The 21715-nt window shown below is 35.6% G+C and overlaps 1 protein-coding gene across 1 annotated transcript in view; it reads left to right on the top strand.

Annotated features, from left to right (window-relative positions):
• Positions 1–5333: 5333 nt before the first annotated feature.
• Positions 5334–21715, top strand: part of Iqub (IQ motif and ubiquitin domain containing) — a 56846-nt gene continuing 40464 nt past the window's right edge. The window contains exons 1-6 of the mRNA XM_026388699.2: positions 5334–5712; positions 8833–8967; positions 12449–12610; positions 12698–12870; positions 13108–13263; positions 18884–19094. Of these exons, the coding sequence (XP_026244484.2) occupies positions 5334–5712; positions 8833–8967; positions 12449–12610; positions 12698–12870; positions 13108–13263; positions 18884–19094 (1216 nt within the window). The remainder of the gene's footprint in view (positions 5713–8832; positions 8968–12448; positions 12611–12697; positions 12871–13107; positions 13264–18883; positions 19095–21715) is intronic.

The following is a 21715-nucleotide window of genomic DNA, read 5'->3' as shown; positions in this document are numbered from 1 at the left end:
TTGTATATCTGTTTCCTTTTTTATTTTGGAAAGTTTTCTGTAATTATTTCATTCAGCAGGTTTCTCATTCCCTTGGTTTGAATCTCTGTACCTTCTTCTATCCCGATGACTCGTAAGTTTGGTTTTTTTATGTTATCCCATAACTCTTGGATATTTTTCTCGTGATTTTTTACCAGCCTTTCTGAGTTGGCTAGACTCTTTTCAAGATGATATATTTTGTCTTCATTATCTGACGTTCTGGCTTCTACTGGATCCACTCTGTTAGTGATACTCTCAATTGAGTTTTTAATTTGGTTTATCATTTCCTTCATTTCTAGAATTATTGTTTGATTATTTTTTATAATCTCTATCTCCTGATAAAGATGCTTAACTTCTTCTTTTATCTGTTTATGTAATTTATTCTCAATGTGTTCTTTTGCTGCTTGAATTTGCTGTCTTGTATCCTCTTTAAGGTTCCCTTCCATCTGTCTAAGGTGTTCCATGAGTTCTTTATATGACCATTTTTCTGATGACTCTAGGTCCTCCTGAATATTTAGGCTGTCCTGCTTTGTTTGTACTCCTTTTCTTCCTTGCTTTTTGAATCTGCTCATGTTACTTCTTGTTCTGTTTGACTGCTGAGTTACTGTTTACTCCTATAAATTTATTTGATGCTTGGGAGGAAAGGTATTAGAAGGGAAGGGAAGAAGTCACTAAAGAGAATGAGAGTAAGCAGGTAGAATTCAAGGAAGGGGGGATAAGATAATTGAAAAGAAATGAAAAGACAAAAGAAGAAAAAAAATAGGAAATAAAAAAAGAAAAGAATTTTTTTTAAAAAAATAATAAAAAAATTAAAATTAAAATTGGAAGAAAAAAAATTTTTAAAAAATTGTAAAAAAAAATTAAAAAAAATTTAAAAAACAAGAAAGAAAAATGAAAATGAAAGAAAAACCCAAATCAAAATTTAAAAAAAGAGAAAAGAAAAAAAAAAAACTAATAAATGCAGTCTTAGAGTTTGATTAACTTCTCTTCCAGTAGGTGGCGCTGTGCCCACCAGGCCAAGTTTCTCCTGTCAATATGCGGGAACCAATCACTGTGCTGCAGCTCCTTCTCCCAGACTGGGCGAGTCTCCAATCCTGAGTGCCTAGGGCCTCCTCTTGTGTCTTCCCCACTTTTCCTCTAGCCAGGCCCCTCTCATGGGTGCCGCTCACCACAATACTGGGTACACGTCAGGTCTGCTGCTCCCGGGATCCCTGTTGTCATGAATGACTGGGCACACTCTTGCAGTTTGCCATTCCCTCAGACCCTAAGTTTGTAGAGCTTGGGGCTGAGAATCCTCATCGAATTTTACTGCCCCTCCGGTAAACACTCCCCGGGTAGCTGGTGCAAGAGACCTCAGCTGTCAGCACTGGTGGGAGTGGTAGTTCCGCGCCGCGGGTCCCGCGCCACCTCTAATTCCCTCGGTCTGGCTACCGCGCTCACGGGAGAGCTGGGAGGGGCCCTTAAGGTTTCCCCGATGTGTGGAGAGGGAAGGCTAGGGGATTACACACCTGTAGCCGCAGGATTCAATGAAGTTATCTCCTCCGCCGCAGTCTGATGACGTCAGTTCTCTGCCATGGTGGTATGTCTTGCAAATGGCGACAGTTCGTTTCCCTTTGCCAGGTGACCAATGCAACGGGTGGGTCCTTACTGTCTCTCCCAAGCCCCGTTTCAAACCTGTGGCCGCTACCTATGAAGGCTCGGTTGGCATTACCTCCGTAGGATCAGAAGGGCTGACCAGTTGTTTCAGCTGGATGGATTAGTGCTGAGTCGCAGCTGTTTGTCTGCGGGAAGCAGGCGAACGGGAGCTTGAATTCAGCCGATCCGGGCTCGGTGTGTGTTCTGAGAGGCCCAGACTGTTCACCCCAGATCCACGTCAGCTCAGCATTGCCTAGTGATCCTGAGCAAACAGATTTAGGCTGTTTACAACTCCCTATGCCTGCACAGCTGAAGAGGTCAGAGACTTGATCTCTCCCCGCCCGCCGCCATGTTGGAATCCCCGGCTCCTGTTATCTTTTCTTGTAATGTCCTTGTCTGGCTTTGTTGTCAGTATAATGTTGGCCCATAAAATGAGTTTTGCTGAAAAAGTTTGAGAAAGATTAATATTAGTTCTTTAAATGTTTGGTGGAAGAATTCTGCTTTTCTTTGTTGAGAGATGTTCTGATTACTGATTCACTCTCCTTAATTATTATTTCTTCATAATTAAGTCTTGTTAGGTTGTATGCTTCTAGCAGTTTACCCATTAGTTCTAGGTTATTCAGTTTGTTAATATATAATTGTTCATGATAGTCTCTTAATCATCCGTGTATATTTCCTTGGTATACAAATATAAGGATTGTTCAGTGGCTGAGAACCTAAGGAAATTTCTTGAATTTTTTTTCTTGATATTCCTTGCATTTTTTTCCTCATTCCACTGCCTCCCACCCCTTTGTTGTTTTGAAATTTCAGAAGTTTATTTTTGTTCTTTTATTTATTATATTTTAGATTTAGCTATACATATATAACCTAGTGAAATTTTTTAAACAGTAGAGGGATTGAGCACAGTCTGATTTTCCCCTTCCAATTGCATATTATTATCTACTATTCTAATTCCCTACTATTATTTTATGTTGACAGTATTTGTTTGTATTTGTCTACATCTTTATGGTTTTATATCTTCACCTTTCCTTCTTGCACTTGGAAAACAATTTCTCTTGGAAATATTTTCTCTTTCCAAGTATATGCTTGAAAAAATTACTCTAGAGCCAGTAAGTTCCTAGTGGTAACTTATTTGTAAATGTTTCCATTTTCTTTCTTCAAAAATAATTATTCCACATGCATAATTCTATGTTGATTATTATGTTTTTTTAAATTATTACACTTTTTGCCTTTGCTTCTGTTTTTCCAATGAGAAGTTTGCAGTCATTTTGCTTTTCTTAGTATTAATATCAGCAAATTAAAATGATTTAAAGTGATGTGTGTGTGTATACATTTTTTTTTAAAACAACTGTTTGTTTTCAGGACCTTATCTTCATCTTTGGTATTCTTTTATTTCTTAAAATGTACATGGTACATTAGGTATAGATTTATGTTGTACTAAATGGATCTGTGGGTTCATATTTTCTATCACTTGTGAAAAATTCCCAGTCATTTTCTTTTAAAACATTTCTTTTCCATTATTCTGTTTTTTCATTCTAATGAGAAAACTAATTTGACATGTGCCAGAACAGGGGCTGACAAACTTTTTCTGTAAAGGGCTCAACAGGGCATTTTTAGGCTTCATGGGGCATATGAAGTCTCTGTTGCATACTTTTTTATTTTTTATTTTACTTTATGTGGTGCTGAAGATTGAACCCAGTGCCTCAAGCACGCTAGGCAAGCACTGTACCTCTGAGCCATAATCCCAGCCCTGTTGCATATTCTTTATTGTTTGGTTGTTTTGTTACAACAATACAAAACTATTCTCAGATCTCTGAAAAATGTATGCTTAGCAAAAACATATGTGCTTGACTTTCTTTTTCTCTTCTCCATGCTCTTAATCATAGTTTTAGTCAGCTTTTTCACTGCTGTGACTAAATGATCTGGCCACAACAATTGTAGAGGAGGAAAAGTTTATCTGAGGGCTCACAGTTTTAGAGGTCTTAGTCCTTAGAAGGCTGGCTTCATTCCTCAGGGCTTAAGGTGAGGCAGGACACCATGGAGGAAGAATGTGGCAGAGGGAAGCAGCTCACGTGGTGATTAGAAAGCAGAGAGAGAGAGAGAGAGGTCTCCACTCTCCAGATACAAAATATGTACCCCATAGCCATACCTGAACGAACCACTTCCTTCAGCCATACCTCACCTGCCTCTAGTTACCACTCAGTTCATCCCATCAGGGATTAATTCACTGATTAGGTTAAGGCCATAACCTAATCATTTCTCCTCCAAACCTTCTTGCATTGTCTCACTCATGAGGTTTTCAGGGACACCTCATATCCAAACCATAACAATCATTCCTATTTTCATATCCTTATCTCTTTGCAGTATGTGATATAAAATCTTATCTTCCAGTTTGCTAACTCTCTCTTCAACTTTCTCTAATACTTTATAGCTTACTTTTTGAGTTCAATGATTATTTATTTTTCAGATGTTCCAGCTCAAAAAATTTGTCCTCTAGTAGCCAGATATCTCCAATGACTAAGGGTGATTTTTTTTTTCCCTCCATAAACATCTGTGCTCAAATGGAAGCCCCAGAGAGATCTTTCCTACCTCCTTAAGGTTCCTAGGTTTAATTTCCCCCCAGCTGTTGCCATAGAAATGCAGCCTCAGGGCACTTGTGATCTCCTCCACTTCTTGCTGCCGGCCTCTATAGGTAGGCTCCTGCTATATTGGCTCCTGGTCCAACTTCTCCTTTTGGCAGTCAGGTTCTAGAATTCTCTCAACTCATTTGGCCTATGCTTTTAGATACTGTTACGCTGTTTCCTACAACCAGGCTCTTAGTTACTGTAACTCTGGATGGAATCAACTCCAAACTCAGTCTAGATTGGTCAAGATGTTTGTTTCTGTTACGATTTGTGAGAGCAGAGCTAATGCAGGGTGTATTCTCTGTGGGATACAGTGGCTCTGGAGCTGCCAGGTTCCTTGAAGCATCTAATCATTTGTAATCCAGAAGCATAAACCTCATATTAGTTTTATATTCAGAAAGAAAAGTAGTTCAAAAAGTCGTTTTTTTTTTTTTCCCTCCTCTGGGAACTCTTTATTGGAAAAAGAAGAGATGGCAAGATATTTTCAACTATATTTTCGACATACTTGTTACAGAATATTACTTAAAATTGTTTTGAGATTATTTTTTGTGGTAATTTAAAAAAAATTTCTGCGGTGTTTTTGAAGTAAAAATTCACCAAGGTTTTTAGCCCAATGCCAGGCATCAAGAAAATGATCAACATTTTTTAAAAAAATGAGCACCATTTTATTTTTAAGATTTTTTTTTTAGTTGTAGATGGACACAGTACCTTTATTTTTAAAATTTTTTTTTTTTTTTTTTTTTTTTTTTGTGGTGCCAGGGATGAAACCCAGTGCCTCACACAGGCTAGGTAAGCACTCTACCACTGAGCCAAATCCCCTACCCTATTTTGTATTTTATTTAGAGACAGGGCCTCCCTGGGTTGTTTAGGGCCTCGCTTTTGCTAAGGCTGTTTTGAATTCCTGATCCTCCTGTGTCAGCCTAGCGTGCCCAACCGCACCCAGCCGTGAACACCATGTTAGTATGAACATCACTCTATGTTAGCAATGAGTTTGATACTTGGTGGAGAAACTCTTACATATGTAGTAAATGTGTTAATTTTTCTTGATATAGGAAAATGTCTGATCAAGAGGAAGAGTTTAATATTGAAAATACGGTGAAGCCAGAAGAAGATGAGGAGGTTATTGACACTGTCAATATTCCAGCACCCTCAGAAGAACGTTCAGAGTTAGATGTAAGTGAAGAGCATGAATCTGAACTAGAACTCAGTGAGCAAAGTGACATCAGCATTTTAAGCCTTGAATTGAACGAGGAAAGAAGACGCCTGGAAGAGGCTGTGTCTCCCAGAAAATCCTTGCCTGTTTCAGGGTATTCACCGCAGCCCAACGTGGAGTTCACCCAACAGGATTCAAATGAGGAAACTCTGGCATTTCTGAATAAAATAAAGGCTATGAAGGAGTCTTTGCAAACATCAGTGAGAGAATCTTCAGCCACAGGTATTTCCAAAAGAAGATAGCATATTTCACTTCTGCATTTCAATGAAGAGTTGCTTTTCCTTGTTAATTTTTTGTTTATTTTTGTTTGAATACCTATTTTATGTTTGCTGCTAGTTTTCCTTTCCCATGACCACCAAATTTCCATAGTTTCACCACTGAAAAACGTGTGAAAGGTTCCCTTTTCTTCTTTCTTGGTACTAGGGATGGAACCCCTGCATGCTTTTCGCTGAGCTATATTCCCACCCCATTTTATTTTTTGTTTCCTCCTGCCTCAGCCTCCTGAGTTGTTGGGATTACAGGAATGCACCACAGTACCTGCTATGTGAAAACTTTTTTCTGTTCTGCAATATCTACTCTTCTTCCCCAGCAAATGAACATCACTAAATTTTAAGTTCACATTTACTTATTTATTCAAATAAATAAGTTTAAAATGTTTAGGGAACTTGGGAAATGGTAGAAAAATTATTGAGTACAATTACAGTTCTTTTGCATGCCAACTTGGAATTGCTTTACATAGCTAGAAACCTGATTCCCTAGTTTCATATTCTTTGTTCATTCCTTGTATTATGCTGCTTTTACATATTTTTATAGTCTGCTTAAGAGTTAACCATATATTTAGCCTTGGAAAAATCAATGTCTCTCATTTTAGGTCAATTTTAAAGCCCTAAAGCAGCATTCATTATTTGAGATGTGTGTGTGTGTGTGTGTGTGTGTGTGTGTGTGTGTGTGTGTACTGGGGATTGAACTCAGGGACACTCAACCACAGAGCCACATTGCCAGCCCTATTTTGTAGGGTCTTACTGAGTTGCTAAGTGCCTCGCTGTTGCTGAGACTGCCTTTGAACTTGTGATCCTCCTAACTCAGCCTCCTGGGATTACAGGCGTGCACCACCATGCCTTGCCTCATTATAATATTATTAATAATAGAGAAGGGGAGAAGTAATAAGTTAGTTACACAGAAAACCATTAACTGACTGCCTTTTCTTTCATTGTTCATGTGTTTTGAGAGTTTCCACTCATAGGATGGAGAACATGGGGTTGTCATTTAATAATGATAATAGCAATAGCAGTTTGGCTGGTAAAATGTAAGTTTTGACTATAGTGGGTTGTTTAACCCTGTGTGGTATGTTCAGAAAACTAATTATGTTATACAATACACAATAGAATTGAGTATCTCTCAATTTCATTATTTAGTGTAAATTTGGGTTCCATTTTTGGTGTTTCTATAATTCCCTGATATTGTAACTTAAAAACATGGTGAGTGTTTAAAATAAAAAGTTGTTTTGACCCTGTACTTATCAAGCTTCCCTCAATATACCTCCCATTCCAAAACTTAAGAATCCACTTAATCATTAATTAAAAACATTAATCATTAATTAAAATTTCTTAAATTTTAAATTAATTAAAATTTTTAAACACATTAAACACAAAATCATTAAAATTTTAAACACATTAAGAAACTAGAAAAATCTAGTTTATAGCTATGTAAGACAATTCCATAGCTTTTTGCACCAAGAAACAAAATAGCCTTCTGATAATTTCTGTGTTTCTTTTTTTCATAGAGAACTGTGAGAACAATTTTTAATAAGTTTAAAGAAACTTAATATGACTAATGCCTAGTTAGATTTTTTTCCCATGGGAGTGTTGATAAATGTCTCAGCTTTTTGAAAACTGTCTTATCTGGCATCTAGAAATATATAAGCTTTTTGACCCATAATATGATGATTACTTATTGCATCCTTTCTATTAAAAATGTTATGGTTTGGATGTGAAATGTCACCCCAAAGCTCATGTGTGAGACAATGCAAGAATGTTCAGAAGAGAGATGATTGAGTTTTGAGAATCTTAACCCAATTAGTGAATTGATCCCCTGATAGGGATTAACTGAGTGGTAACTGAAGTGGTAGGATGTGGCTGGAGGAGATGGGAATTGGGGGCATGGCTTTGGGGTGTGTATATTTGTATTTGGCGAGTGGAGTCTCTCTCTCTGCTTCCTGATCATCTTGTAAGCTGCTTCCCTCTGCCACACTTTTCCTCCATGATGTTACCTCACTTCAAGCCCTGAGGAATGGAGCTGGCCTTCTAAGGACTAAGACCTCTGAAACTAAGACCTCTGAGCCCCTAAATAAACTTTTCTTCCTCCACAAGTATTCCAGTTTAGTTTTTTAGTCACAGTGGCAAAATAGCTGACTGAAACAAAAAGTTAAAGTCTATAAAGGTAAAATAATTTATAATATACTTATTCCATATAATTTGTGAATAGATGATCATTTATGATAAGTTTTTAATTTTTAACACAAAAGCATCTCTAAAAAACTTTTTAGTTATAGATGGGCACAATATCTTTATTTTGTTTATTTTTATATGGTGCTGAGGATCGAACCCAATGCCTCACATAAGAGAGGCAAGTGCTCTGTTACTGAGCCATAACCTCAGCCCTCTTTTCTTTTTTCTTTCTTTTTTTTTTTTTTTTTTTTTTGCTCCTGGGATTGAATCCAAGGTTGCTTAACGACTGAGCAACATACCCAACTCTTTTTAATATTTTATTTAGAGACAGGGTTTCATTGAGTTGCTTAGAGCCTTACTAAATTGCGGAGGCTAACATTGAAATTGCAATCCTCCTACCTCAGCCTCCCAAATCACTGGAATTACAGGCATGTGCCACCTTGTCTTGCTCAACACATAAGCATCTTGATTTCCTATTTTGTAGGGTGGAGTGTGAGCCATACAATGTAAAGTTTTGTGAAAAGTAGTTATAATGGGGAGTTCAAATGCATTTCCAGGTTCTGAGACAACCTTTCTATTTCAAGGTCTCATTTTCTTATACTCACTAGACAAAAATGCTTGATTTTTAGAGCTACTTTCTGTACTTAAGTCATAATATAGGTGGTGAACATTGATGAAAAATTTTGAGATTATGGATTAATTTTCAAAACCTAAGGTTGTAGCTCAGTTTGGTCATTTCTCTTTAGATATCATTGTGGTGTGGTGGGGAAATATAGCAGAAATAACCTGTGTTTCACACAGTTAAAAGTCAGCCCATAATTCTGTTTGTGGAGTGTAGGTTACTGACCCTTGCTGTATTTGACGATGCTTATTTATTTTCTCTTTTTATCTTTAGTAAGAGTTGTACTTATTCCTGTGGGCCAGGAAATTATAATGCCTTTTAAAGTTGACACTATTTTTAAACACCTCAAGGATCACTTTTCGCACTTGTTACATATCCCACCTTCTGTACTACAGATAAGTTACAAAGGTAAGTTTGAAGGTTCATGAACTTATTAAGATTTCTCCAGTTTTAGTATGTAAACAGTCAAGACCTTTGATCTACACATTTACTATTTTAGCATTAACTTGTGGTTATGTATTTATTCATTTAATTCCTTTTTATTAAAGACATTTGATTCTAGATATTTTGCTGATAGTGAAGGATAACAGAGAAACATGAAACACGATTCCTGTTCTCAAATTGCTTACAGACTAGTAAGGGGGAGAATTGCAGGCAAGAGTTTCCATATAACATTCAAATGCTTTATTGGAAATCTGCACAAAGAGCTATGAGAATAGGAAGGAAGAAATCTGGGAGATTATGGAATGTTTCAATTTATAAAGGTGATGATATTTGTGCTAAGTCCCAAAGAGATGAGAAAAACTGGAGCTTTTAGGAAGTGATAAGACATTTTGAGTGGCTGGAAGTAGATTTTGTATGTGGGATGGGAGGAGCTGAGATTGAAGAAATAAGATAAGGATAATGTATAGAACAAGAAGACTGAAAATGGTTTCTGAATATTGTATATGTTAAGGTCATTCCTGTGATGTCTGGTTTGTTTATATTTTGTGGATGATATTGAGAAGCCCCATTGAAGTTACATTAGTCTTGAATCATGATTGATCATGACTGGACATAGTCTTTGTAACTGTGATAGAGAACCAGACTAACCTAGCAAAAAATGTTTTTTTTTACAATGTGTCTGAACAAATTCTAATATTTTAGTTTTAAAAGTCTTGGTATTGACTTATAAAGATGCTACACAATGTTTGCAGAGAAAAAAGAAGTTTCAAAATCATTTTTTAAAAAATCAATTTATAGTGAATATACTCCAAAAGTAAGATTTGTGCAAATAGCACATTTAAAGCCTGACTAAGGAAACAAGGCTAAAGTTTAAATAATTATTAGTCATAATAATAATAATGATCATCATGATTAGTTTATTTTTTGAACCCTTACTATGTGTTAGTATGTCTGCAAAATGTTTTGCCTACATTATCATTTAATCCACACAGCAACCCTTTGGTGTAGGTAATATTAATAACTCTTTCTCTGAGAGAAGGAAACTGAAACTCAGGGAACTTTTTTTTTTTTTTTTTATAAAATCACATGACAGGTAAGTAGCAGAATCTGAACTGAAATTGGAGGTATAACTCCAAAGAGGGAAGTAGCAATTGCTGAGCATTAACTCAAAGGTAAAGTTGAAAGTTAGAGAAGAGAGCACTTTGTGACTGTAGTAGATGGCCAGTGGTACTCAGGGATCCCTGCCCTCTTCACCTTTCTTCTTTGTAAGTACCAGATATTATCACTGAGTAATAGGTTTATGTTAGCAGCAATTATAGAACAGCTCGATTTGATGCCAGCCATCCTCTAAGATAGATGATTTCTCCCAGGACTGGAACTGGAGCTCAAATTTGATGGGACTGCACTCTCTAAAGAAATAAATGGAGGAAAAACCAGAGCTCTAGGAATCTGTATCAGTTTTCTAGGTCTGTTGTAACAATTAATCACAAACTTAGTGGCTTAAAGCAGCACATGTGTTTCTCTTACACTTCTGGGGGCCAGAAATCTTAAATCAGTCTCATTAGGATAAAGTTAACGTTTCAGTTGGCCTTTCTCCCTCTGGAAGCCCTAGGGGAGAATCCACCTCCTTGCCTTTCCAGCTTCTAGAGTTGCATCTCTTGGATTCGTTGGTTCATTGGCTTCCTTGCATATTCAGAGCCACAGAATAGCAGATGCAGCTCTCTCTTTGCTTTGGTCATACTGTCTTGTCTTTTCCTCTGTAGCCAAATCTTTTTGTTTCTTTTTATACAAGGGCACACATAAGTACATTTAGGGCTCAATAAGATAGTCCAGGATAGTCGCTGCATCTTAAAATCCTTAATCAAATCTGCAAAGTCACTTTTGCTATAAAGGTAATATGATGTGGACAAATTTGGGGCTATTATTCAACAAAGCCCATATGACATTCAAGTTAATTTTAAAAATTAAGAATGTAGGATGTGAAATTGAAATTCACAAATCTTTGAGTGTGTTTTCTCAAATATAGCCAAAGTAGTTTTGTGCTGTCTGATATATTTGTGGGTATAGCTTTTGTTATGTTCAAGTTCAAAATTGTAATTGAGGAAGACCATACATTTGAAGATTGATAGATTCCATCAATGAAGATTCCATGAGACAAAACAGCAGCCAGTAACATAACATTATTGCATCTTCATATGCCGTGAAACAGAGAAATGTGATCAGTTAATTTTTTAAATACATCAATGGCAGGGTGGAATAGAGAGAGGGAAGAAGATAAAGTAGTACAACCACGACAACAAAAATAAAGCAAAGTTCACTTTTTTTCAGTACAAAAGTGAGTCTAGTCTCCACCTTGGCATTAATTTATGTGTGTTTCTGACTATGGTAGGAGAGACAGGAAGGGATTATTTAGAATTCCGAGTCTATATTTATAAACACCAGAGGGTGAAATGGATATTAAAATAATTATGCTTCCCCTGGAATGGATGTGTGTAATATTTATATATAATATATGTGAATTTTCACAGTCAGTGTTTATAGTATGTGGTTCTGCTCATGTTATAGAATGCTTTTATTTTTAAATGTCTATAGAGTTTCATGTTATTATATTTATATATCTGAAGACATGAGAATTGTAGTTTTATTTATAATGCTGAATTTCAGAACAGGAATGCTGCTATAATCCTTCCTATTGTAGAATTTGATTTTTATTTTTTATTAATTATTATTTTAATTATACATATTTATGGGGTACAGTGTGATAATTTAATATGTGTATACAATGTATGATGATCAAATCAGGCAACATTTATTTTTCCTTAAAGATTAAAATTGTTTTGATTAATATGTAAAAATTGTACATATTTATGAGAAACAGTGTGATGCTTCAAAATGCACACATTGTGTACTAATCAAATCAGGGTAATGGATGTTTCCATTTCTTTATCATTACTTTATATTCAAAGACTTTAAGCTCTTCTCTTTTAGTTTGCATAAAATATATAGTAGGTTATTATGAACTATAGTCACTGTTATGGTATTTTCTGTACTATTATTACAGCAAGAGATGGAAAACATTCATACTATATTTAGTGATTAAGTGATATGTGTTCCCACAAGCACCTGGGATATTTTCCATCACCTTAAAATGAGTACATATGATTAGCCATTTCTAGAGACTGTTGTACATCATGGTGACTACATAGTTAATAACCGTACACTGTATACTTGAAAATTTCTAAGGGAATAAACTTTAAGTGTTCTCATCATACACATAAAAAATTATGTGAGGTAATACTTATATTAGATTGATTTAGTCATTTCACAATGTACACATATATCAGAAATTCATGTTGTACACTATTCATATATAATTTTATTTCATAACTAAAACAACAACAAAAAATAGCCATTTTTTGTCATAAAACTTCTTAAAATTTTTCAGGAATAATTTTTAAAAATAATGAGACTTTAATACAACATGGAGTTAAGCCACAGGAAATTATACAACTGGAACTCTTTTCTACAAATCCAGATCAATATCCAATAAAAAGGATAGAGGGATTAAATGATGTCTCTCAAATCCTAACTGTCACTGTACAAATTGGTGAGTTATTTGATGTCTTTCAGATAAACTATGTTAGTTTTCCTTTGTAACTGAACTTCCATTCAGTCTTGGTTTTTATCTCCTTAGGCATTAATCAGTACCAGGTGGTAACTGTTGAGATTATAAAGTCTGATTTTCATAAGCCATTTCTTGGTGGATTTAAGCATAAAATAACAGGAATAGAATATCACAATGCTGGAACCCAAACTGTACCTAAATATATCCGAGGGGGAAAAAAAGCATTTTCCAGGGACACCCAGGTAATATTTTTAATTTTCCATTTAGGTTTCTGAAACTATGGAATCAACAATTGTTGTATACTATATGACTTTCTCAAATTCTCCTCATTTATTATGTGGCAATTAAGATAGTAAAAGCAAAATTTACTGGACTGAGTAGAAAAATATTCTCTCTGTTGTATGTGTGTATTTTCACAGTCAGTGTTTATAGTATGTTTAAGTATGTATACTTACCTAAATGTTTTGTTTTTACTTTAGACAGTTTCTCAGAGAAAAAAGCTCCAACAAACTACAAATACAACATCCACACAAATGTCTAAAATTGGTGTGTATGTATCAAATATAACTGATAAACTGTTAAAACCAGGGGATTATATTTCAGCAGCAAAATACCATGCTCGAAGATTCAATGCGGTAAGATAATTTCATTGTGAATAAATACTAAAAATTAAATATATAAAGCCAGTTGTTCTGTGTGTGTTTTCCTAAGCCACACCAGCCTGAGTAAGAACCCATATGTGTATGGGTCGTGTTTCATGGATAGTCAATGCAGACCTATCTCCAATATCCCTCTGTATAAGCAACCCAGACCCTAAGTGCTCCTAACCCTTCCCTTGTCTTTAGGGACTCTCAGGTACCTTTGGCCATTATTAGCTTCCTCAACACTTCTGTCCCTTGGCCTTAACCCTTCCTTGTCACAGTAGAATCATGTAGGGAGCTTGCCAGATTATTTGAAACTCAATAGAACAAGAGTGCACAAGAGAGTTAGCCACTCTAACTGGTATCACTTATACAATTCATCTTTTTTCACCTTTTAACTTTCAACCTATTTGATCCCTTCTAGAGAGCATATAGTTGGATCTACCTCCTAGCATTATTTTGAGAGACAGACCTGGAATACAAAAAAAAAAAAAAATCAAGTCTGTGGAGTTATCATCCTGAGGGAGACCACTCACTACAGGGAAAGCTTTGAACCTGGTTTATCAGTCCCAGTTACTCCAGCCTGATGAGTTTTTGTTTTTAATCTAAATTAATATTTACCCAACAAGAGAAAAGATAGAGTTGTGAGATTTCAGGGGAAATTGAAATGCAGGTAGAATTTAAGCAAAGTAATCTCTTGATCTTCTGTATACAGGAAGGCTGCACATACAACATCCACACAAATGTCTAAAATTGGTGTGTATGTATCAAATATAACTGATAAACTGTTAAAGCATGTAAGTGGGTCAACATCAAGGTCTGGATTGCAAGGTGAACCAGGATTCTGTTCTCTTGGGAATGAAATTAAAAGAGCTATAGAAGTTATCTCTGAAGTTCTCCAAGTTCAGCACCCGTGGTTGAAAATCAAGGCTGCCTTTCCCTGTCAAGGTGATTTAGAGCCTTTTCGACAACACTGGGATGCTTTGTTCTTACTGATCTAATTTCAAGCAATAAAGTTTCTTTGAGTTTATGATTTGAGAGGAGAAAGTCTGTCAGTGAGTAAGAAAATAGTTACTCAAAGAAAGAGGGATTGCTATGACATTTTATAGCTGCAGAGCATCCTTGGGAGAAATATTGTTTCCTGTTAGCTTTGTGGCTGTCTTGATTAGTGTCACTTATTACAGTGATGTGTTTTTTTTTTTTCATTTCTCAGTACAAACTAATTTTTACTTTCTTTTTGTTCTGGTTTTGGATGGTAATTTACTGTATCCTCAGGAACCTGCACTCCAATTATCTTCCCACTCTTTTACAGTCTCACCATGCATAGAGTATTACTGTATGGTGACAAAATGGTTGACTCTTCTCATCACATCTGCATTCTGTGTTGGAACAAGAGGGAAGTCAAGGGAGCATGACCCATGAGCCTTCCTCCTGAAAACCTTATCCAGTGACATGTGCTTTCATGTCATTGGCCTGAGCCATGTCCCGTGATGTCCCTCCCGAAGGAGTAAATGCTAAGTGCATTTATTAATTAATATATTGTTCCTCCAGAAAGCTGAGATCTTCTTAGTAGGAGGAAATAGAGGACATAGGATATTAGGTAGAGAAGTAGCCCTCTCTGTACTATTTTCCAAATGCCAATAAAATGATATTAAAGGGAAAAAATTCCTATATATAGCAAAGAATATAAGAGAAAAGAGAAGAGTAAATATCAGTTGACTTTGTTGAAGTTGTAAAGCAAATGGAGTGTGTAACTTGGCTTACTAGAGCAGTTACAATCTAAATGCCTGCCAAGAGGGATGGCATCAAGACCCACATACATTGGCCCCAGAGGATCTTGGAAGATGGGTTGGAGATTTTGTGGGAGGTCAAAGTGAGGAGTGGGCCGTGAACTGTTAAAAGGCTATACGAGGTCAATTTTCATTTAATAAGTCCTTTTATTCTCATTGATTTCCTTTCCACTTGGGTCATGTTTATTTTATTTTTAAAAAAGGTTTTAGAATTCAATGCTTCATAGTTCTTGTTTTAAGCAAGATTATATTATGTGTGGTTGATATTTTTGTATTCATTTCTGCCATCTCATCTTGTTAATTTACTAATCATTTTTGTTTGTTTATTCTTTTTTGTTGGCTTGATCAGCTTTTTCATGTTTTTATTTTTTCAAAATTTAGAGTAGGTAATTTACAAGTTAATATGCATTTTCTACTAGTTACTAAAAAATTGTTAAACATGCCTATTTTGTTTTTATGCCAAATGCATGATGATCCCACTGTATTTCCTTTCTGTGAACAGAACCTTAATATGCATTTATTTTCTTCCTTTCTTTTTCTTTCCTCCCCTATTCCTCCTATACGGCGAGGATTTAGAATTATAAGTAAAGATAATTTACAATATAATTATAATTCTAGATTGTTATTTTAAATATTTGCTTTGATACATATATTTGTTTTTCTGAATAAATATATTTAGCTTCATAAGTCTTTTTGAAGCCTTTTTTCCCTGCTTTAATTTTCCTGCTTGAGTTTATTATTCTTGCTGGAACACACTTTCGAGTAATTCCTTCAGAGACTATGCATAGGGAGTGAACCATGTAAGTCCTTGTTGAATGAACCTCATATGTGGGTTTTAATTTGAGTGGGTTTGAAAGGTTAGATTCAAGTTTATTTTCAAAATTATTTTCCTTTGTAACTTTTGAAGCCGTATTTGACAGTTAGATATTGATCTGATTCTAATTTCTTTGTTTCCTCTTTCTATGAGCTTTTAGGATTTTCACTTTATCCTTAGTATTTTGTAATGTTACCATGCTGCCTTTGAAACTTTGTAATGGACCCTTTCTGAGAACTTATGTCTTGCTTTGGGAAATGTTCTTCTATTTTATTTTGAGTAATTTCTGTAATCAAATTTCTTCATTCTGTCTGTAACTTGTATCCGACATGTTTTGGAATGACTGGATTTATCTTTCATGTTTGTGATTTTTCTCTTCATTGCTTTCTAACTTTTGTGACCTTTCCTTCTGCATGCTAAAAGATTTTCTCACCTAAGTTTCTGCTTATTAATTCCTTCTCAGACTCTACATTCTGCAGATCAGATTATAACAAATATCTGCCAATATTCTTTCTTCCCTTCTCCCATGTACTGAAGCTTTAACAGGGCACATGGCTGTCCAGAGAAGATGACATTTCCAAGCTCCCTTGTAAATCAGTGGGGGGGAGCATGTAGCTAAAGTCTAGACAACAGGGTCTGCAGGGCAGTAATGTGAGGCACTTCCAGGAGTTACTCTTAAAGTGTTCTTTGTTCCTTTCCCACTACTTACTGGCTGGAAGATGATGATAAGTGGATCAGCCAAGTGAGACATACAAGTAGGAAGCAATTTGTTAACTGCTGCGGCAGAGCTTTCCTACCAACCCTAAACTGCTCGCCAGTGACCAGATGGTCATACGAGAGGGGAAAATTCCTGTTATTTATACAAATCTTGTTTTGGTGTCTTTAATAAATTTTAAAAGTTTAATAACCACCCAAACTGACACATATTTTATTGTTTCTTTTTTTTAATTTTCAAGATTTTTCCACAGTCCTTTTTTGGTTTTTGTTTTTAATCTTGTTTTATACTGATGGACTTTTACACTGAAAACATGAACTACCTCTAGTCTTGTTTTCTGTTTTATTTTACTTTAATAAAATGGTTCTAAAACTTCAGCTTCCACATCCCCTGGAGAGTTGTTGGGATCTGCTGGGCAAGGGGCTGGGGGAGGGTGCTGGAAGCTGGTTGCCTGCTGATACTTTTCTAGATAATGCCCATACTGCTGGTCTTCCCACTACTCTTTGAGAATTACTCTTCTACTAATTATGTTTCAAGCAAGAATAAATTGTTCTTTTGGGTGAGGGGCTTTTTATTTTGTTGGCTCTTCTCAAATGCTTGGTTAGACTGGGGTATGTACTCTCAGAAGATTTGAAATTCTTAACTCATTTTGTTCTATCATCCCAGATGTGTAATACCTATTAAAACTTAAATATAGTATATAATACATAATTAGATAATAATATAATTATAGTACTCATATGTAATAATATTAATTAATATAATAAAATAAATGTTCTAGGTTATGATTTCCAACCTATTTTAATTCACCTTTGTTAATTTCACTTAAATATTCACGGAATTGGAAACGTAGAACTTAATTTGCTAATATGCAATGTGCTAACAGCATGTTTACCACTTTCTAATCCGAGTGTTTTTACAGTATAAGGCTTGATTCTGGGACGGAGCTATTTTTCTGGATAGGGCGTTTCTATACATCCTCAGTCTCACCAGCCTTTGGGCACACTAACCACTCTTGCCTAGGGGTACATATTTCTGTTGCTGTTTACCTAGATTGTTTAATAGGGGCATGTCCCATTTGCATTTTTCAGGCAGGTACTGGGTTGGCTGCCCTTCTGCTCAGAGAATCTGCCAGTTTGGGGCATGAAGCAGTTCCAGGGCCACTTGTCTGACTTCTAGCTTGTTTCTCCAGTGCACCACTAGGCTATAGATTCCTTCTTTAGTATGTTCCATCTGTCTCTTTGCTTGAGGGGATTCTTTAAAATTTCTATTCCCTCGGGTGACCCATTCAGTATGATCCATTGACTTTATTGATTTCTGCTTTACACATTTTGCTGTAATTATCAGACATTAGGAAGCGGGAAAGAAATGTGCCAGCATGTTTTGTCCTCAATCTTGTTGTAAACTCCCCACATTTTATTTGAGTTTATAAAGTTATAAAACTCTGTTATATCATGAAGTTTTGAGGGGTTAATACTATGAAATACTGCCAAATAAGTTTCCATTTCATATAATTTAATTCTTCTTTATGTCTCTCTTTTATCTAATCCTTGCTGGTTTCCACATATACCTGTATGTGTTTAGGAAATACAGTTTTGTTTTAAATATGTGCCTTAGCTTATGGAAATTAAGATGAGCTAGAAATAACAAAAAATTCATAAAAATTATAGTATAAATTGAGGATTTGTAATGTGATGTACCAGACTTGGGCTAAGCTGTTTCTTTCTTTTTTGCACTAGGGATTGAACTCAGGGGCACTTAACCACCAAGCTACATCCCTAGCCCTTTTAATTTTTTTGCCACATCCCAAGCCCTTTTAATTTTTTTTTTTTTTTGAGACAGTGCCTAAGTTGCTGAGCCTGGCTTTGAATTTGCAATCCTCCTGCATCAGCCCCCCAAGCATCTGGGATTGCAAGCATGCACTACCATGCCTGGGAGGCTAAGCACTTTCTGAGCATACTGTTATCACTTTTTATGAGAGTCCTGAAGTAAAGAGATGGCAAGAAACTTGCCCCAAATAAATCTACTTACTAAGTAGCAGAGAGGAATTTCAAATTAAGCATTATACTAACAGCCTCTGTGAAGGTGTATTTGCTAGATTACAAGACAAATAGCAGTGACATGTATTATCTGTGGCTTCTATGTTCGTATATGTAAGAATATCTAACACCGAGCTAAAATCAGACTCAGCACTGTTTTATTGCTGAATTGGTATTGAAATAATCGTTGTCTTTCTTTATTGTCTGATCAAAAAGTTGATGGTAGGCACTTTATTTCCTTTTAATATAAATACAGGCGATAGTAATACAGACTCGCTACAGGCAATGGCATGCTAAAGTCTTTGTAAGGGAACTAAAAGAACAGAAAAAGTTGAGGTTGGAGTGGGAAGCCCAAGAAGAACTAAGGAAAATAAAAGAAAAAGAAGAATGGACACAATTGGACTATCACCGGAGGCATAATCCTAAAACAAATGAAGACTTTGAACTTCTTTATAATGCACTAAACTGTAAGTTTGACATAGGTTTTAAATAAAATATTAACTTAGAAATTTTTCATTAATAGGTAAACAGTTTTACTGAAGACAAAAGAAAGGCATGTTAGGGAGAAGTCTTGGGAATCTGATCTGAAGTTAGATGAATACTATCTTACATTTTGGACAGAAATTAAGGCTGAAACAACATTAAAAATGCTTTTATGCTAACAAATGTGCATATTTTGTGTCAACTATATAGTTTAGGTATATTGGGTCATTTGATCCATATTCACATGAGAGAGAGAGAAAAAGCACTGTCTCACCTGGTTTTCTGATGCTTTGGGCAGTTTGTGAACTCAGGGGTGAGCTGTTTAAATCCCTCAATCCAGCATCCTGTGACTGTGCTCTTTAGAGAAGGTGCTCAACGATACCTTTTAAACCCCCCAATAATAATAATAGTGAATGATTTATATCCTCTTTCTTCTACAGTATGTGTGTTAGTCACTGGTAAATGAAAAGCTTCAGTTACTTGAAAAAGGGTGACAGACACACCTCTGCCTTTCTTGAAGCCTTTTCCCAATGGCCTATCCTCCAATCTCAGGACAAATGTCAACTACTCAAGGGTTTTGTGACTGACAATATAACTTGGATATACTATTTGTCATCTCGTAATCCTCACCCTACCCTTTTCATTTATAATAATAACAATTCATAATAATACATCTTTTAACATTTATTTATTGACTGATTCTTTTTAGTTATTTATAACACTAGAGGATACATTTTGACATAATCACAAAAGCAGGGAATATAATTTGCTTCTATTCAGTCCCCAGCACTTCCCCCTCCTCCCTCTACTCACTCTCCTCCCTTTACTCTACTGATATTTCTGCAACTTATGTTTTTTTTTTTTTTAAATCAGTGTCTTACGTCTGAACTTGATGTTGGGATGCACAGTGCTGTATTCATGTATGTACATACGAAAGTGCAGTCAGATTTCATTGCGCTCTTCTTCCTTTACCCATCCCTCCTTCATCCTTTCAGTCCCCTTGGTCTAATCTACTAATATTTCCTCTGTTTTGATGAAATTCCCTCTCCTTTGTTCCCTTTTCTCTCTCCCATTGCCCTTATGTTGGATTAGCTCCCGCATATTAGAGAGAACATTTGACCTTAGTTTTGGGGATTGGCTTATTTCACATGATACGCTCCAGTTTCATCCATTTATTGGCAGACGCCATAATTTCATTGTTCTTTATAGCTGAGTAATATTCCATTGTGTGTGTGTGTGTGTGTGTGTGTGTATACCTCTGTTTAGAGTTTTAAACTAGGCTTGGTTGGGTGCAATGACAAATGCCTGCTACTCAGGACACGGAGGCAGGAGATCACAGGTTCCAGGCCAACCTGGGCAATTGAGCAAGATCATGTCTCAAAATAAAAATAAAAAGGGCTGAGGGTTTATTTACCTCAAGGGTAAAGCACTCTGGGCTTGATTCTCAGTAACACACACACACACACACACACACACACACACAAAGAAACAACAACAAAAAAACCCAGAGCAACAATGGAAAATAGCCTGTCATTTTTTTTTTTTAGTTGAACAAGGTCTTTTTATTCAAGGAAATTAGTCTTTTACTTTTCTATGATTATTCATAATATTAATTTTAAGTGATTTTTTTCTGTCTTTACTTCCTTACATAATTTTTTTTTTTTAACCAGGAACTGAACCCAGGGCCACTTAGCTACTGACTCACATCCCCAATTATTTGTATTTTTAGATAGGGTCTCACTCGTTGCTCAGGGCTTCACTAAATTGCTGAGGCTGGCATTGAACTAGAAATCCTCCTGCATCAGTCTCCTGGGGCCACTGGGATTACAGGAATGTGCCACTGCATCCGGCCCCCTTATATGATATTTTGGTTTAAGTTATGAGTTCAATTACTCATGTCATGCTCTCAAATTGTATATAAGTTTAAGTGTTGGATTTTGAGTGTATTTAAATAGCTATGAGCTAATACCCTAATTACTGGAGATAAAATAAATAAACACATGGCCTAAGAAACACTTATCTCTTCAGTAACAGAAAAATCAAGTGATGTGGGAATGTTTACAACTTGGTGTAACAGTGTTTAAGGTAACTTCAAGCCTTCATATAGACTTGTACATCTGCTACCCTCTTTCTTCTAATCATTAATCTCTAGGAATACTGTTTATTTTATTTTAAACTTCATTTCTATTTAATTTTCTCTGTGAGATGATAACAATGGTTAATTTAAGTGTCAGTATTGGAGGATAATTATAAAACTAACCTCATGTTAGAGCAGAGATCCATGAAAATAATAATAATCTAAATTCATACATGAATTAACTAAAGGTTGCCTTGATTATTTTTGTTTGTCTAACAAACAACTCTGAAAAATACTGAAAAACATGTTGAATGAAGTTCTGCCTTTTCCAATTATTATTAGTGTTAACTGGAACAAGTTACTCACTTCTAAGCCTTAGCTCCTTTATCTATAAAAAGGACTCCATAGTTTCTGGGCACATCTATTTCAGAAGGCTTAGTAAAGTAAAAAATATAAAACATTATATGTATAAAAGTAATTAAAAAGTGCCAGGGTCTATATGTATATGTGAATTGTTATTTTATGGTA

Source organism: Urocitellus parryii, chromosome 3 (assembly GCF_045843805.1).
Source record: "Urocitellus parryii isolate mUroPar1 chromosome 3, mUroPar1.hap1, whole genome shotgun sequence".
In the NCBI taxonomy this organism is placed as follows: domain Eukaryota; kingdom Metazoa; phylum Chordata; class Mammalia; order Rodentia; family Sciuridae; genus Urocitellus; species Urocitellus parryii.
This window is presented reverse-complemented; position numbering and strand designations above follow the sequence as displayed.